Here is a 19,650-nt window from a genome sequence, read left to right as displayed (position 1 = left end):
GAACACTAATCCAGGGTCAGCATCCCACCCTGAACACTAATCCAGGGTCAGCATCCCACCCTGAACACTAAGCCAGGGTCAGCATCCCACCCTGAACACTAAGCCAGGGTCAGCATCCCACCCTGAACACTAAGCCAGGGTCAGCATCCCACCCTGAACACTTAGCCAGGGTCAGCATCCCACCCTGAACACTTAGCCAGGGTCAACATCCCACCCTGAACACTAATCCAGGGTCAGCATCCCACCCTGAACACTAAGCCAGGGTCAGCATCCCACCCTGAACACTAATCCAGGGTCAGCATCCCACCCTGAACACTTAGCCAGGGTCAGCATCCCACCCTGAACACTAATCCAGGGTCAGCATCCCACCCTGAACACTTAGCCAGGTCAGCATCCCACCCTGAACACTAATCCAGGGTCAGCATCCCACCCTGAACACTTAGCCAGGGTCAGCATCTCACCCTGAACACTAAGCCAGGGTCAGCATCTCACCCTGAACACTAAGCCAGGGTCAGCATCCCACCCTGAACACTAATCCAGGGTCAGCATCCCACCCTGAACACTAATCCAGGGTCAGCATCCCACCCTGAACACTAAGCCAGGGTCAGCATCCCACCCTGAACACTAAGCCAGGGTCAGCATCCCACCCTGAACACTTAGCCAGGGTCAGCATCCCACCCTGAACACTTAGCCAGGGTCAGCATCCCACCCTGAACACTAATCCAAGGTCAGCATCTCACCCTGAGCACTAATCCAGGGTCAGCATCCCACCCTGAACACTTAGCCAGCATCGTCGTACCTACCATCTCCTTATCCTCCTCTTCCTCTTCCTTCCTCTCTCCCTTTCTCCCTCTCCCCCCTCCCTCTCTTCCTTGCCCTCTTCTCCTCTCTCTTCCCCTATTTATCTTTCCTATTTTGTCAACAATCGTCGTACCTACCATCTCCTCATCCTCCTCTTCCTCTTCCTTCCTCTCTCCCTTTCTCCCTCTCCTCCCCTCGCACCCCTCCCGGCCTCCTAAGAGTTTGATAAGCACAGGAAAAAAAGGACAGATGGCAGGAACTAATAACCGGAATAGATATGACTCACAATAGTAAACAGGCCTGGAAAACAATTCGGAAACTAAACACCGAGAAGAATACCAACATAAGCGTAGCTGCAGTTACCCCGGACAAAGTTGCACACCAACTACTATTGAATGGCAAACCCAAAAATAAGGAAAGGGGACACAAAAAGAACGTGAAAGTTGAAATGACCGACTATATGAACAATAGTGAAGAACAATTCTTCCCATTTTCGACAGAGGAACTGGATGAAGGCATAAAAACAATTAAACTTGGCAAAGCATCTGGATTAGACGGCATCACAGCAGAAATGATACATAATTTCGGACCTAAAACTCGTCAATGGCTCCTTGAGTTGCTGAACTCCTGTGTAACAACTCTAAAGATACCAAAAACATGGAAAAAAGCCAAAGTCGTAGCTCTCTTAAAACCGGAAAAAGACCCAACATCCCCTAAGAACTACAGACCAATCTCTCTACTGTGTTGTCTGTATAAGCTGTATGAACGCTTGATTATGATCCGAATTCTACCCACAGTGGATGACCAACTGTCCCACGACCAGGCAGGTTTTAGACCTGGCCGCTCCTGCTGCGGCCAGGTCCTGAACCTCACACAATACATAGAAGACGGCTTTGAAAAACAACTGAAAACTGGAGCAGTCTTCGTTGACCTCACTGCGGCATATGACACGGTGAATCACAGGGCTCTCCCATTTAAGGTAGCCAAATTAGTGAAAAATTCAACCGTTGTTCGGGTGATAGAGTCCCTCCTGAACAACCGGAGGTTCTTTGTAGAGATGAACAGCAAAAAAAGCAGGTGGAGGCTACAAAGGAACGGATTACCACAGGGATCGGTGTTGGCTCCAATGTTATTCAACATTTACACCAATGACCAGCCGCAATTCCAGAACATCCGCAGATTTATCTATGCAGACGATCTTTGCATTGCGATGCAAGCAATATCCTTCCATGCCATCGAAACCAGCCTCACAGATGCACTGCAGTCTCTATTAACCTACTACAAACGTTGGTTCCTAAATGCCAACCCAGGAAAAACCCAAGTCTGCACATTCCATCTTAACAACAGCCAAGCAGAAAGAAGCCTCAAGGTCACTTGGGAAAACAAAACACTTGAAAACACCAAGTATCCTGTATATCTGGGTGTGACTCTGGATAGGACATTGTCTTTTAAAGAGCACACAAGGAAACTTAAAGAAAAAGTCGCAACCCGAAACAACCTATTACAAAAACTTGCAAACTCTTCATGGGGAGCCGACCCACAAACCCTAAAAACAACCGCCATGGCACTGTGCTACTCCACCGCGGAATACTGTGCCCCCGTGTGGGCACGGTCCTGCCATGCAACAACTGTGGACCCAGAATTAAACCGGGCTTGCCGAATAATAACAGGCAACCTGAAGTCGACCCCACTACCGGCCCTATATAGCCTTGCAAGCATTGCGCCACCCTCCATCAGACGTGACGCCATCACCAAGCAGGAGCGGGACAAGCAATTGACCGACAACCGACACCCACTGTATGGTCACCAAGAAATGCGGCGAAGGTTTGTCTCACGCAAGAGCTTCGCCACTGTTATAGGGCTACAAGGACGCACACCAACTCAGTATCGGCATGAGCAGTGGATGGAGATTAGTAGGACCCCACCACATGGGCCACTCCCCCCACCATCTGAAAACCTCCCGAACGGAACATCGTTTAACAGGAAAGAGTGGGTAACCCTAAACCGTGCCAGGGCTGGAGTTGGCAAGACAAACGGCAACCTTCAGAGGTGGGGACTGGCGGCTAGCGCAGCCTGCCCCTGTGGTGAGCCCAATCGAACAATGGAACATATTCTCCGAGGCTGCGTGTTGGGCCCAAGCTGCTCCAACCAAGATCTCCTGGAAGCAAACGAAAGATCCCTCCAGTGGTGCCAGTGGTGGAGTGACAAGATATGATGATGAGTGAAGCTCGTGGTAGTGATATGTCGGCAGTGGTGGAGTCGGTAGTGGTGATTAATGGTACTGGTAGTGGTGGTGATGGTTGAGGTAGTATTGACGATAGAGGTGGTGGTGGTGATTATAGAGGCAGAACAAACACTACCACCACCACCACCTCCACCAGAACCAATATCGGAAAAAGTATTGGGCCAACATATTTTTTGAGAGATATTTATAGCCAGCCAGTAGTTGCCCTTTCTTTCCGCCCTTATGATTAGGTGTAGGTGTGCACGTGGGTAGGCTGGCCCGCTCCCAAAGATGGATTAGTTAGTAAGCTTTTTGTCCTATTCTTTTGTCCTTTTTTTCAATTAGTGAGAGAGAGAGAGAGAGAGAGAGAGAGAGAGAGAGAGAGAGAGAGAGAGAGAGAGAGAGAGAGAGAGAGAGAGAGAGAGAGAGAGAGAGAGAGAGAGAGAGAGAGAGAGAGAGAGAGAGAGAGAGAGAGAGAGAGAGAGAGATTAGCTCAGAGATACCCTGGAGATACCTTTTTATTTTCCTTTCTTCCTTCCTTCCTCACTTGTCTTCCCTTCCTTCCCGTTTGATGTTTTCTCTCTTCCTTTTCCTCCATTTCCCCCCCTTTCCTCCTCCCCTCCTCCTTCTCTCCATCACTTTTTGCTGTTTTCCTTTTTCAGTCCTACTTTTTTTTATTCCTTACTTCCTCCTTCACCTCCCTACTTCCTTATTATATCTCTCCCTTACTTCTTTACTTCCTTCCTTCCTTCCTTCTATACTCGCCTCACAGCTCCCTAATCCCTTTCTTTCTTACTTCCTTTTTCCTCCTTTACTTTCTTTTTTCCCCCTTAGTTTCTCCTTTTCCTGGTTTCTTCCTCTCTTTTCCTTTTCCTCCATTTTCATCTTTTATCCCTCTCTCCATTATTGGCGTTCCTTCTTCTCCTCAGTCCCCTTGTCCCGCCTCTTATTATCCACCATTTCACTTTCTCTATCGTCCACTTTCTCTCTCTTCCCTACACTTTTTTCTCTCCCTCCAATCACACATTTTTCCGTAACTTTCCAAATATTTTCTCTTTCTTTTCTTCCACTAACAGCTCCCTTTTTTCCTTCCCTCTCTTTCTCTTCCTCCTCGCATTTACACTTTCCTTTACCACCTTCCCTTTCAGTTTCTTCCCTCCACTTCTTCTCTCCTTTCACTTCCAGCTCCATTTTTTCTCCTTTCCTTTCTACTATCTCTTCCGCCGGTGACGTCACGGCCGTAACCTCGGGACAAATACCAGTGTTATTATTCTAATTCATATATTTCGCACAATACTTAAGATGGTGGGAGTAAACAATTATTGAAGGGAAAAATGCTCACTTCTTACCCCACAGGGCCGTTATTTTAAACGTATCGAGCTGTCTCTACGACTATTCCCAAGGCCGCGGAGAAGCTTGGCCAAGTTGTCACGGGTGACTTTACCATTCATGACGCTGAAGGCGTGTACAGCCATCACTACGATCACAAAACAGTCCGTGAATACCCCGGTGTTACGAGCGACACAGTAGTTTTGTCTAGGGTGATAATTTAAGAAACTGGTTACCCGAACATTAAATGAGGTGATGAAAATACGAAGGTAGTCCTTAACATAAATTTAATGTATAAGTAAGAAGCAACAATATTAACAACACCTGTAGCAAGTGAGAGTAATTACGTTACTTGCTCTTAAGACCTTATGGTCGTTTAAATCAAGTAAATGGTGTGAAGGTCATTAAGCATAACAAAATAATATACCAAAACGAAGATTAAACCAAAGACAAAATGACACACAGATAACAATGAGAAAAAGAAAACACAAGAAACCCACACGATGACACACAATAATAATAAATAATAATAACCACCACCAATGAATAAATGGATGATAATCACTGATGAATGGATGAATGAAAAGATAAGATGGACACAGAAATGATGATATGAGAAAAATAGTATTGTTCACCTCCTATTGGTCACTGGTCACTTTGTAAGTGGTTACTGACTCACTGACTCGGCTGATGACGTGAGAGTTGTTGCTGCTAGCCGAACCCTCAGGAGATGAGTACACTTTGGCCTTTGAGATGAGACTAACTCTCACACTTTGTGGAGGTTTCGACAATGCCTCTGAAATAGCCCAAGGCTATCTGATAAGCCTAAAGCCTTAGCCAAAGCTAGCTCAGGGAGCAACAGGTACAATAATTGATAATTCAGTGGTAGCAACAGAGATAGTCTGGTTGCAGTAATACCTCCCCCCTGAAGACGACACCACTGGGTTGATTTGTAGTTGTAGGTAGCCGTTGTTGCCCAGTGGAGTCGTAGTGGTTGACTTCTGGTCAAGTCGAGTTTTTAGAAGCGAGATAGGGCGTCGGCGATGATGTTCTCCCTCCCTTTTATGTGGTTGACATTCAGGTTGTAGGGCTGGAGAAACAGGGACCATCTGAGAAGTCGCTGATTGGTAAACTTGCTGCGATTGAGGAAGGCCAATGGATTGTGGTCTGTGTAGACTTGGAGTGGTTCTTGAGCAGGCTGTATGTAGCATTCGAATTTCTGGATTGCTGAGACGATGGCCAGGAGCTCTTTCTCAATGGTGCTGTATCTTCTCTGGTGGATATTAAGTTTGCTGGAGTGGTACGCCACTGGATGAAGGATACCCTCCACCTCCTGCAGTAATACAGCACCAAGAGCGGCATCACTGGCATCAGTCTGCAGGGCAAAGGGCTGAGTGAAGTCTGGGGCGATGAGTACAGGACCCTGGGCCAGGAAGTTCTTGAGTTGGTCGAAGGCGGCCTGGCAATCCTCTGTCCACAGTAGTGTACGGCTCCACTCGTGAGCCGTGTGAGAGGGACAGTCGCGGCCGCGAAGTTAGGGCAGAACTTCCTGTAATACCCTGCCATGCCAAGAAAGCGCCGCAGGTCATTCCGAGTAGTGGTGGCAGGGTATTCAAGGATGGCAGAGATGTTGGCTTCCTTGGGTCGTACTCTGCCATTGCCCACCACGTGGCCCAGGTACGTCACCGTTGCTCGGCCGAAGGTAGTCTTAGCCAGCTTCACGGTGAAGTGGGCTGCCTGCAGCCTTGTCAGCACATCCCTGAGTCTCGTAAGGTGCTGCTCCCAATGCTCTGTAAAAATTAGAATGTCGTCTAGGTAAACGGACACTCCAATAAGATCCTGTAACAGATAATCCATGGCTCTCTGGAAGGTTGAAGGGGCATTCCTCATCCCAAAAGGCATTACATTATATTGGTAGAGCCCAAAGGGAGTGATGAAAGCGGATATCTCTTGTGCTCTCTCTGTGAGGGGAATTTGATAATAGCCCTTCAATAAATCCAGCTTTGTTATACTGGGACCTCCCCACCTCATCGATCAAGTCGTCTATCCGTGGCAGGGGGTAGGCGTCTGGGACTGTCACAGCGTTGACCCTGCGGTAGTCGGTGCAGAGACGCAGCTGTCCATCTTCCTTGGGGACGAGTAGACAAGGTGACGCCCAAGGAGACTGGCTGGGTTTCGCCAGCCCCTGCTCGAGTAGATAGTCCACCTCTTGCCTCATCTGGTCACGTTTCCTGGGGCTTATGCGATATGGAGGGTGACGAAGAGGAGAGGTGCCGGGGAGGAGCTTGACGTCATGAGAGGTGAGGTTACACAGGTTTGGATGATCATTGAACACATGAAACTGGAAGGATGGATAGGATGTCTTTTGATTGAGAGGATGAGAGATGGGACAGGTAATTAGATGGGTTACATAATATGGATGAATTATTTGTCCCTTCTGCATGAGTGGTGGTGGTTTCTAACGAAATAGAACATACAGGTCTCTCTGGTGAGCCAGGTGCAAGGCCAGCTCTAGGATGAGGAGGGATATTCTGGTTGGGTTTCCCCATTACCTGGCAAGTGTGGCAAGAATTAACAAATGAGGCAACATCCTTCCTAAGACCGGGCCAATAAAACTCATTAAGTAGCTTCTCACAAGTTTTCCTGATCCCATGATGGCCGGCTAGGTTCCCATGAGCGATCTCCATCACTGGCTCTCTTAAGGTGACGGGTAGGACTACTTGATGGAGCTCAGCCCAAGTGGCATCATCTAAAAGTTGAGGTGGTTTATACAATCTCATAAGAATTTTATCCTGGTAATAGAAAGAAGGTGAGGAAGTGATCTGGTCTTTAGGTATAGCTTGGGTATGAAATCGAGACAGGGTGGTATCGTCTTTTTGAGCCTCAGCAAGTAAGTGGTCAGTGAATACCTTACCAACCCCAACGTGAGGCGTAGGATGGAGGGTGGTTGGTAAGGGCTGAGGTGGCTCTGGAGCAGCGGCAACAGACTGTGCTCGAGTGACTGCACATTCAGGAAAAATGTTAGGCTGCTCCTTTTCCATGTCAGCTGTAGGGTTGTAATGCAATGGGGAGACATTAGTTATGATAGGTGGAACGACTAGTCCCCCAGCCAGATCATTAGCCAACAGGAAATTAGCATTAGGGATAGGTAGAGAATTATCCTCACTGACAGCAATGGTAACTGCTCCCACAACCAACGGACAGTTTAAGTGCACCCTAGCCAGAGGTATGGGAAAGGTTTGATGAAAATCTTTATGAGTACCTTCTCCCCCGTGTACTGCTGCTCAATCCCTGGAAGAGCGGATTTTAAAATGATAGATTGGGCAGAGGCAGTATCCCGCATAATCTGGAGAGGGTGCCCTTCAGAGTCCGTGTTGAGAGCCACAGTACCTTGAGACCTGAAGGGTTGAAAAGGGTCAGTGGGAGGAAGAACTGAAGGAGTGTTGAGAGAGGCGACTGGTTTAGAGAATGTAGAGGTCCTTGCTACTTTACACCTAGGATCAGGACAATTCTTTATGAGATGGCCCACCTTTTTACAAAAACTGCAAGAGAGAAAAGACTTGGCAGTACCACTACTCTCTGCGGGTTTTACATCCTTGCTATAGCTTGCACCTGACTTACCCACAGGCTGAAGTTTCTTGTCTCCTGAGGGCATAGAGCGATGTATTAGTGAAAAGACATCCGCCAATTTGGCGGCTTTTAAGAATTCAGTCTCATCCTTATCAGTGATGTGCAACATGATTGAGTATGGTATCTTCCTTTTGAATTCCTCTAGAGCTACAAGGTTTACCAGATCGTCATATGTGGTTACAGCTGCCGACTTAAGCCAGTGTCTCAAAGCTCGGAGTTTCTCTGATGCAAACTCCAAGTATGTTTGACCAGATGTCTTGTTCATGTTGCGGAAGGTTTGTCGATATCTCTCTGTGGTAACTGCATAAGCTGCTAAAATAGCGCTTTTTACTACCTCGTAATCTGAGTTGTCTTCGATATTGTCTAGGACTGCCAAGGCCTTACCGTTGAGTTTGGGCTTGACTAGCCATGGCCAGTCCTCCTTAGGTAGATCGAAGTGAATGGCAGAGGATTCGAATTCCCGAAAGAATGCTTCTGGATCGTAATCCGAGAATTGAGGCATAAGAGGAAGAAATTTGGTTATCTGCAACCTATTAGGGGTTCGAGTCCCCCTGTCTGAGGACTGCAGCTGAAGCACGCTGAGTTGATGTTCACGTTCAAGTGCTTTCTCTTCCCTTTCAAGTGCTTTCTCTTCCCTTTCAAGTGCTTTCTCTTCCCTTTCAAGTGCTTTCTCTTCCCTTTCAAGTGCTCTTGCTTCTTTTTCATATTCTAGCTTCATCTGGAGTGCCTGCATTTTCACCCTCTCTATCTCTAGGGCGATTGCGAGGTTTGCAGAACCCAAAGAGGTAGGACTTTCCATGAGGTGGTCAGCCTCCTCCTCAGGGTCACCCAGATGAGCTAGAATTAGGGACATCAACTCTGGTTTTCTTGTTTGACTAGTGAAGGGAATATTATAGTTTGTAGCAATATATTTAAGTTGTTCCACAGTTACAGTTGCGGTTTTAAGTTCCTCCACAGAGGGATTACCGACAAACTCTTCTACGTTGAACACCATTTTGATTGATGTACAAGTCGATTTAACGGTTGTACGAAAGTTGTTAGTAACCACTAATGGTTAAAAGTGATGCTTGGAATGTGACACAGTAATCTCCTGAACTATTAACTAGTTCACAATCCTGGCATGAGATTAATTGATAGGGGAGCGACCCCTGAAGAGATAACACTTCGACGAAGATAACGAGCCAGTGGAGAATGACCAGAGAATGCAATACCCACATCTGCAAACAGGATCTGGCATTAAGTACTCGTTTGAGTTTGAGCTGGTCAAGTTAGGAGTCGAGTGAAGTATTGAATTGATTCGGAACGTCAGTGGTTCCTAAAGAAAATAGTCTCGTAGGCTATGGGGAGAAAGTGTCTCACAGGAAAGATTCGAACAGAGCAAAACGTAATTAAGAGTATGAGGAACTGATAAAGTCTCCACGCTAGGCCTTTGCGTGGTTAGTTATTAAAGGCACAGTCAATCCCTACACTCAATCACGTTGCACATGAAACAGCACCAACAAACACAGTGACACAGTGATTACAAAAGTAATAGGAGTGATACTAGGGGTGAACGAACATACATGAAACAATAAATGATTAGCGAAGATGAAGTGGTGGAAAATAACAATGAATTAGTTATAATAATCCACTACATATGATCCCGGACAGGCCCCCAATAATGTTACGAGCGACACAGTAGTTTTGTCTAGGGTGATAATTTAAGAAACTGGTTACCCGAACATTAAATGAGGTGATGAAAATACGAAGGTAGTCCTTAACATAAATTTAATGTATAAGTAAGAAGCAACAATATTAACAACACCTGTAGCAAGTGAGAGTAATTACGTTACTTGCTCTTAAGACCTTATGGTCGTTTAAATCAAGTAAATGGTGTGAAGGTCATTAAGCATAACAAAATAATATACCAAAACGAAGATTAAACCAAAGACAAAATGACACACAGATAACAATGAGAAAAAGAAAACACAAGAAACCCACACGATGACACACAATAATAATAAATAATAATAACCACCACCAATGAATAAATGGATGATAATCACTGATGAATGGATGAATGAAAAGATAAGATGGACACAGAAATGATGATATGAGAAAAATAGTATTGTTCACCTCCTATTGGTCACTGGTCACTTTGTAAGTGGTTACTGACTCACTGACTCGGCTGATGACGTGAGAGTTGTTGTTGCTGCTAGCCGAACCCTCAGGAGATGAGTACACTTTGGCCTTTGAGATGAGACTAACTCTCACACTTTGTGGAGGTTTCGACAATGCCTCTGAAATAGCCCAAGGCTATCTGATAAGCCTAAAGCCTTAGCCAAAGCTAGCTCAGGGAGCAACAGGTACAACAATTGATAATTCAGTGGCAACAGAGATAGTCTGGTTGCGAACGTAATAATATATATATATATATATATATATATATATATATATATATATATATATATATATATATATATATATATATATATATATACAGAGAGAGAGAGACTCAAGATAACAAAGCACAAAAAATAGTATTCGGTATCTCTCTCTCTCTCTCTCTCTCTCTCTCTCTCTCTCTCTCTCTCTCTCTCTCTCTCTCTCTCTCTCTCTCTCTCTCTCTGTATATACAGCTGTTGCTAGGTGTGTGTGTGTGTGTGTGTGTGTGTGTGTGTGTGTTAATTCCTTATGAATTTTTCTAAGCATACACACACACACACACACACACACACACACACACACACACACACACACACACACACAGGGCCGGATTTAGAGTTGTGGGGCCCTGGGCACAGCATGTTGTGGGGGCCCAGTTTTCAGTCTGTTAAATGTATTGGGGGGTGGGCAGTGAGCGAAATTTAAGCGATTTGGTTCAGTTGAGAGGGCTAGGGGGCGTTGTATTGGAATATTGTGAAATAATATAATAATACGTTGTATTTATATAATTCATAGCGCACACAGAGCCAGTAGAATAAATTAATTAACCCTAAAAACTAGAGGCTACTGTCAAGTGATCATGTCACCCTACCCCACCCAGTACAAATGACTAAGATCGAGCAAAACACATAAGTTTTGTGTTTCGTTTGTGAGGATTTCACAGGCGAGAAGTGGATTGGATGCTCTTTGAGTCCTGAATGGTGTCATGTGGAGTCTGCATATGCACCCCATGCCTCCATAACGCATCTCTGGCTACCAGCATTGTGGTAAAAATGGATGAATTCAACCAAGAATTATCTAAAGATATATCTAGTGTTAGGGATCGATGAGGTTGAAGCAAGGGCTGAGAAGGTGCAGGAGGAGCTTGGATCAGTTGCTGACGCGGTTCGTGCAGACAAGGCAAATCTTAGTTGGGCTGAGGTGGCGAAGAGACAGGGAAGTCAGGAAGAATCTCTTGTTGTGGAAGCTTCAAACCAGGAAAAGAAGGCAACAGATACGAAGGATGAGGTCTCCCAGTCATTGAATGGCATTCACATAACTGATTCAAGATTAACAAATGGAGGTAATATTGTCATGAACTCTGACAATGAGAACACAAGGGATGAGGCTGCTCAACAATTGGAGTCTTAGTACCAAGAGTGTTGGAAAGATGATGCCGGAGATAATGACATGCACTATTGAAATGAGAGTCAAGGAAAAAATAAAGGAGGCCATCTTAGACCGCAATGAGTTCTTACACACAATTGAGGGTGTTGAGAATAAGATTGAGCTGTTTTTAGTAAGCCTGCAGCAGGCGGCACAATGCACTACATTCTGAGGTGTGATCCAACTGTGAGAGAGCTGACTCACAAGAATCATGACAAGTTGAAATTAGAATGGAGAACATAAACAGGGAGAGACAGATTCCGTGCAATTAGATGCTATCATTGTCAGAGATACGGCCATTTTGAGGTCAACTGTACTGTTAAGAGCAATGGAAAGGCCCAAAATGTTTCAAATGCACTGACGATCACAAATCGAAGGATTGCGTTGAAGGATTGTGTGAGGTACAAGAATCCTGAAATCAACCACTCAGTGAATGACCAGTGTTGTGTAGTACTTCACACCGAAATTGAGAGAAATCGTAACATTACCGATCATGGCTATTAATTAGTGTCTGTACTCAAAGACAAATTGTGTGTTAAATGTTCAGTGTTTTGGAAATAATTTAGTGTGAACCCAAACACGGCCAAGTGACTTTGATGATGCCAAGTGCAGAGCACTGCACCAGCAGCGGAGCGGGGCCTGAAACATCATCAACGGTAAACGGTAAACGGAGAAGAGAGAAGAGTGATTGAAATAATGAGAAAAAAAAAACATCGAATAAGTCAAAATGAGAAAAAAAATAAAGAAAGTATGAAAGAGAGAGTCTAAGGAAAATAAAAAGGAGGAAAGATACAAATTAAGAAGGAAGGAAGGAAGGAAGGAAGGAAGGAGAATAAGATAGTTAATGGGATAAATAATTTAGGGAAGAATATTTAGAAAAGAAGACATGGGAATATGAATAACGTTCCAAGGAATGATGCAGAAAGAGAGGGAGAACAAAATATAGGTCACGACTATTTCATGAGCTAGTCTATAAGAGAGAACTAAAACGATGAATAACTGTGAGGTAAAGACAGCAAGGCGAGGAAAACAGGGATTTGTATATCATGAGGTAGAGAGAGAAATGAGGAACAGCTGAGAGGATTAAAGGCCCGCCACCGCCTCCTCCTGCCCCTCGCATGCCAAGCCAACCTGGTCACCGCCTCCTCCTGTCCTTCGCACGCCAACCCGACCATAGCCTCCTCCTGTTCCTCCCACGCCACCCCCGCCACCGCTTACTCCTGTCCCTCCCACGCCACCCCCGCCAATGCCTCTTCCTGTTCCTCCCACGCCACCCCCGCTCCCGGCTTACTCCTGTCCCTCCCACGCCAACCCCGACACTGCCTTTTCCTGTCCCTCGCACGCCAACCCCGCCACCGCCTCTTCTTGTCCCTCCTACGCCACCCCCGCCACCGCCTCCTACTATCCCTAGCACGGCACCCCCGCCACCGCTTCCTCCTGTACCGCGTAAGCCACCCACCCCCCCGCCTCTTCCTGTCCCTCCTATGCCAGACCCGCCTCCGACTCCTACACTCCCTCGTCCGCAGCCTTCGCCACCGCCTCTTCCTGTCCCTCGCACGCCACCCCCGCCACCGACTCCTTCTGTCCCTTGCACGCCACCCCCGCCACCGCCTCCTCCTGTCCCTCACACGTCAACCCCGCCACCGCCTCCTTCTGTCCCTTGCACGCCACCCCAGCCACAGTCTCCTCCTGTCCCACGCACGCCACTCCCGACAACGCCTCCTCCTGTCCCTCGTACACCACCCACGCCACCACCTCCTCCTGTCTGTCGCACGCCATCCCAGCAATCGCTACCTCATGTCCCTCGCACGCCACCCCCGCCACCGACTCCTCCTGACTCTCGCACTTCACCCCCGCCATCGCCTCCTCCTGTCTTTCGAACGCCACCCACGCGGCCGCCTCCTCCTGTCCCACGCACGACACCACCGCAGCTGCCTCCTCGTTTCCCTCGCACGACACCCCCGCCGCCGCCTCCTCCTGTCCCTCGCACGACACCCCCGCCGCCGCCTCCTCCTTTCCCTCGCACGCCACCCATGCCACCGCCAACTCCTTTCCCTCGAACGTTATCCCCGCTACCGCCTCCTCCTTTCCCTCGCACGCCACCCCCGCCACCGCCTCCTACTGTCCCTCGAACGTCACCCCCGTAGCCGCCTCCTCCTGTCCCTCGCACGCCAACCCTGCCATTGTATCCTCCTGTCCCTCGCACGCCACCCCCGCCACCACCTCCTCCTATCTATCGAACAACGCCACCGTCTCCTACTGTTCCTCGCACGCCACCCCCGCCACCGCTTCCTCCTGTCCCTCCCACGCCACCCACGCCACCGCCTCCTACTTTCCCTCACACGCCACTCCCGCCACCTTTTCCTCCTGTCCCTCTAACGTAAACCTCGCCACCGCCTCCTACTGTCCCTCGCACGCCAACCCGGACACCGCCTCCTCCTATCTATCGAACGCCATCCGCTCCACCGCCTCCTACTGTCCCTCGCACGCCACCCCTGCCACCGCTTCCTCCTGTCCCTCTAACGCTACCCCCGCCTCTGCCTCCCCCTGTTTTTCGAACGCCTTCCACGCAGCCGCCTCCTCCTGTCCCTCGCACGCTAACCCCGCCACCGCCTCATATGGTTCCTCGCACGCCACCCCCACCACCGCCTCCTCCTGTCCCTCGCACACCAACCCCGCCGCCGCCTCTTATTGTCCTTAGCATGCCACCACCGCCGCCGCCTCCTCCGATCTCTCGCACGCCGACCGCACCACCGCCTCCTTCAGTCATTCGTACGCCATCCTCGCCACCGCCTCCTCCTGTCCCTCGCAAGACGACCCGGCCACCGCCTTCTCCTGTCCTTCGTACGCAACCCCCGTCACCGCTTTTTCCCCTTTCTCGGACGGCAAACCTGCCAACGGCTCCTCCAGTCCATTGCACGCCAACTTCGCCGCCGCCTCCTCCTTTCCCACGCACGTCACCCCCGCCGCCGCCTCCTCGTTTCCCACGCACGACACCCCCGCCGCCAGCCTCCTCCTTTCCCTCGCACGACACCCCCGCCGCCGCCTCCTCGTTTCCCTTGCACGACACCCCCGCAGCCGCCTCCTCCTTTCCCTCGCACGATACAACCGCCGCCGCCTCCTCCTTTCTCTCGCACGCCACCCATGCCACCTCCTACTCCTTTCCCTCGAACGTTATCCCCGCCACCGCTCCTCCTTTCCCTCGCACGCCACCCCCGCCACCGCCTCCTACTGTCCCTCGAACGTCACCCCCGTAACCGCCTACTCCTGTCCCTCGGACGCCAACCCTGCCATTGCATCCTCCTGTCCCTAACACGCCACCCCCGCAACCACCTCCTCCTATCTATCGAACGTCGCCACCGTCTCCTCCTGTCCCTTGTACACGATCCACGCCATGGCCTCCTCCTGTCCCTCGAATGTCACCCACGCCACCACATCGTCCTGTCCCTCGCAAACCACCCACGCCACTGCCTCCTACTGTCCCTCGTACGCCACCCATGCCACCGCCTCCTCATATCCCTCGCACGCCACCCACGCCATCGCATCCTCCTTTCCCTTGCACGATCCTCCGCCACCGCCTCTTCCTTTCCCTCGCACGCCACGCCCGCCACCGCCTCCTCCTGTCTCTCGCACGCCATCTACGCCACAGCCTCCTCCTGTCCCTCGAACGCCACCCACGCCATCGCCTCCTCCTGTCCCTCGCACACGATCCACGCCACGGCCTCCTCCTGTCCCTTGAATGTCACCCACGCCACCATATCCTCCTGTCCCTCGCTCGCCAACCCCGCCACCGCCTCCTCCTGTCCCTCGCACGCAACCCCCGCCACCGCCTCCTCCTGTAACACGCACGCCATCCCCGCCGCCGCCTTCTGCTGTCCCTCGCACTCAAACCTCTCCATCGCCTACTCCTGTCCCTCGAACGTAAACCTCGCGACACGCCAACCTCGCCACCGCCTACTCCTGTCCCTCGCACGCTAACCCAGACACCGCCTCATCCTATCTAACGAACGCCACCCCCGCCACCGCTTCCTTCTGTCCCTCGCACGCCAACTCAGACACCGTCTCATCCTATCTAACGAACGCCACCCCCGCCACCGCTTCCTCCTGTCCCTCGAACGCCATCCTCGCCACCGCCATCTCCTGTCCCTCGCACGCCAACCCGGACACCGCCTCCTCCTATCTATCGAACGCCATCCCCGCCATCGTCTCCTATTGTCCCTCGCACGCCACCCCCGCCACCGCTTCCTCCTGTCCCTCCAACGCAAACCCAGCCACTGCCTCCTACTGCCCCTCGAACGTCACCTCCGACACCACCTCCTCCTGTCATTCGCACGCCACCCCCGCCACCGCCTCCTACCTTCCCTCGAACGTTAACCCCGCTACAACCTCATATTGTACCCCGCACGCCACCCCAGCCACCGCTTCCTCATGTCCCTCCCACGCCTCCCACGCCACCGCCTCCTACTGTCCCTCGAACGCCACCCCCGCCACCGCCTCCTCCTGCCCCTCGCACGCCAACCCGGCCACCGCCTCCTCCTGTCCCTCCCACGCCACCCCCGCCAATGCCTCTTCCTGTCCCTCGAACTCCAACCCCGTCACTGCCTCTTCCTGTCCCTCCTACGCCACCCCCGCCACAGCCTCCTACTATCCCTCGCACGGCACCCCCGCCACCGCTTCCTCCTGTCCCTCGCACGCCACCCCCGCCACCGCTTCCTCCTGTCCCTCGCACGTAACCCCCGCCACCGCTTCCTCCTGTCCCTCACGCCAGCCCGCCACCGCATCCTCCTCTCCCTCGCACGCCACCCCCGCCACCGCCTCCTCCTGTCCCTCGCACGCCACCCCCGCCACCGCTTCCTCCTGTCCCTCGCACGAAACCCCCGCCACCGCTTCCTCCTGTCCCTCGCACGCCACCCCCGCCACCGCCTCTTCCTGTCCCTCCCACGCCACCCCCGCCACCGCTTCCTCCTGTCCCTCGCACGGCACCCCCGCCACCGCTTCCTCCTGTCCCTCGCACGCCACCCCCGCCACCGCTTCCTCCTGTCCCTCGCACGGCACCCCCGCCACCGCATCCTCCTGTCCCTCGCACGCCACCCCACCACTTCCTCCTGTCCCTCACGGCACCCCGCCACCGCTTTCACATGTCCCTCGCACGCCACCCCCGCCACCGCGTCTTCTTGTCCCTCCCACGCCACCCCCGCCACCGCTTCCTCCTGTCCCTCGCACGGCACCCCCGCCACAGCCTCCTCCTGTCCCTCGCACCCCAACCCCCCCACCGCCTCCTCCTGTCCCTCGCACGCCACCCCCGCCACCGCCTCTTCCTGTCCCTCCCACGCCAGCCCCGCCTCCGCCTCCTCCTGTCCCTCGCACGCCACCCCCGCCAGCGCCTCCTCCTTTCCCTCACACGCCACCCCGCTACCACCTCCTACTGTCCCTCGCACGCCACCCACGACACCGCCTCCTCCTGTCCCTCGCACGCCACCCACGCTATCGCATCCTCCTTTCCCTTGCACGCTCCTCCGCCACCGCCTCTTCCTTTCCCTTGCACGCCACGCCCGCCACCGCCTCCTCCTGTCTCTCGCACGCCATCTACGCCACCGCCTCCTCCTGTCCCTAGAACGCCACCCACGCCACCGCCTCCTACTTTCCCTCACACACGATCCACGCCACGGCCTCCTCCTGTCCCTCAAATGTCACCAACGCCACCACATCCTCCTGTCCTTCGCACGCCATCCCCGCCACCGCCTCCTTCTGTCCCTCGCACGCAGCCCCCGCCACCGCCCCCTCCTGTAACACGCACGCCATCCCCGCCGCCACCTCCTGCTGTCCCTCGCACGCCAACCTCGCCACCGCCTCCTCCTGTCCCTCGAACGTAAACCTCGCAACCACCTCCTCCTGTCCCTCGAACGCCAACCTCGCCACCGCCTCCTCCTGTCCCTCGCTCGCCAACCCAGACACCGCCTACTCCTGTCCCTCGAACGCCAACCTCGCCACCGCCTCCTCCTGTCCCTCGAACGCCAACCTCGCCACCGCCTCCTCCTGTCCCTCGAACGCCAACCTCGCCACCGCCTCCTCCTGTCCCTCGAACGCCAACCTCGCCACCGCCTCCTCCTGTCCCTCGAACGCCAACCTCGCCACCGCCTCCTCCTGTCCCTCGCTCGCCAACCCAGACACCGCCTACTCCTATCTGTCGAACGCCATCCCCGCCACCGCCTCCTACTGTCCCTCGCACGCCACCCACGCCACCGCTTCATCCTGTCCCTCTAACGTAAACCTCGCCACCGCCTCCTCCTGTCCCTCGAATGCCAACCTCGCCACCGCCATCTCCTGTCCCTCGCACGCCAACCCAGGCACCGCCTACTCCTATCTATCGAACGCAATCCCCGCCACCGCCTCCTACTGTCCCTCGCACGCCACCCCCGCCACCGCTTCCTCCTGTCCCTCGCACGGCACCCCCGCCACAGCCTCCTCCTGTCCCTCCCACGCCACCCCCGCCACCGCTTCCTCCTGTCCCTCGCACGCCACCCCCGCCACCGCCTCTTCCTGTCCCTCCCACGCCAGCCCCGCCTCCGCCTCCTCCTGTCCCTCGCACGCCACCCCCGCCAGCGCCTCCTCCTTTCCCTCGCACGCCACCCCGCTACCACCTCCTACTGTCCCTCGCACGCCACCCACGACACCGCCTCCTCCTGTCCCTCGCACGCCACCCACGCTATCGCATCCTCCTTTCCCTTGCACGCTCCTCCGCCACCGCCTCTTCTTTTCCCTTGCACGCCACGCCCGCCACCGCCTCCTCCTGTCTCTCGCACGCCATCTACGCCACCGCCTCCTCCTGTCCTTAGAACGCCACCCACGCCACCGCCTCCTACTTTCCCTCACACACGATCCACGCCACGGCCTCCTCCTGTCCCTCAAATGTCACCAACGCCACCACATCCTCCTGTTCTTCGCAGGCCATCCCCGCCACCGCCTCCTTCTGTCCCTCGCACGCCATCCCCGCCGCCACCTCCTGCTGTCCCTCGCACGCCAACCTCGCCACCGCCTCCTCCTGTCCCTCGAACGTAAACCTCGCGACCACCTCCTCCTGTCCCTCGAACGCCAACCTCGCCACCGCCTCCTCCTGTCCCTCGCTCGCCAACCCAGACACCGCCTACTTCTGTCCCTCGAACGCCAACCTCGCCACCGCCTCCTTCTGTCCCTCGAACGCCAACCTCGCCACCGCCTCCTCCTGTCCCTCGAACGCCAACCTCGCCACCGCCTCCTCCTGTCCCTCGAACGCCAACCTCGCCACCGCCTCCTCCTGTCCCTCGAACGCCAACCTCGCCACCGCCTCCTCCTGTCCCTCGCTCGCCAACCCAGACACCGCCTACTCCTATCTGTCGAACGCCATCCCCGCCACCGCCTCCTACTGTCCCTCGCACGCCACCCCCGCCACCGCTTCATCCTGTCCCTCTAACGTAAACCTCGCCACCGCCTCCTCCTGTCCCTCGAATGCCAACCTCGCCACCGCCATCTCCTGTCCCTCGCACGCCAACCCGGACACCGCCTCCTCCTATCTATCGAACGCCATCCCCGCCACCGCCTCCTACTGTCCCTCGCACGCTACCCACGCTACCGCCTACTCCTGTCCCTCGCACGCCACCCAAGCCACCGCCTCCTCCTGTCCCTCGCACGCCAACCTAGCCATTACATCCTCCTGTCCCTCGCACGCCACCCTCACAACCCCCTCCTCCTATCTATCGAACGTCGCCACCGCCTCCTACTGTCCCTCGCACGGTACCCACGCCACCGCCTACTCCTGTCCCTCGCACGCCACCCAATCCACCGCCTCCTCCTGTCCCTCGCACGCCACCCACACCTGGCCTCCTTGTGTCCCTCGCACGCCACCCATATTACCGCCTCCTCCTGTCTCACGCATGCCACCTACGCCACCGCCTCCTCCTGTCCCTCGAACGCCACCCACGCCACGGCCTCCTCCTGTCCCTTGCCCGCCATCAACGCCACCGCCTCCTCCTGTCCCTCGAACGCCACCCACGCCACGGCCTCCTCCTGTCCCTTGCCCGCCAACCTCGCCACCGCCTCCTCCTGTCCCTCGCTCGCCA

General features: G+C 53.3%; 1 protein-coding gene across 1 annotated transcript; it reads right to left on the bottom strand.

Moving 5' to 3' along the window:
• Positions 1-5,962: 5,962 nt before the first annotated feature.
• Positions 5,963-10,313, bottom strand: LOC126991056 (uncharacterized). The gene is made up of 2 exons (XM_050849752.1): positions 6,381-10,313; positions 5,963-6,144 (listed from the first exon to the last, which is right to left on the bottom strand). The coding sequence occupies exon 1, from the start codon at positions 8,976-8,978 to the stop codon at positions 7,560-7,562; it is 1,419 nt and encodes a 472-aa protein (XP_050705709.1). The 5' UTR covers positions 8,979-10,313; the 3' UTR covers positions 5,963-6,144; positions 6,381-7,559.
• Positions 10,314-19,650: the final 9,337 nt, after the last annotated feature.

The sequence above is a fragment of the Eriocheir sinensis genome, unplaced genomic scaffold (assembly GCF_024679095.1).
Source record: "Eriocheir sinensis breed Jianghai 21 unplaced genomic scaffold, ASM2467909v1 Scaffold234, whole genome shotgun sequence".
NCBI classification, from domain to species: Eukaryota; Metazoa; Arthropoda; class Malacostraca; order Decapoda; family Varunidae; genus Eriocheir; species Eriocheir sinensis.
The sequence above is the reverse complement of the archived record's forward strand: the minus strand, read 5'-3'. Positions and strand labels throughout refer to the sequence as shown.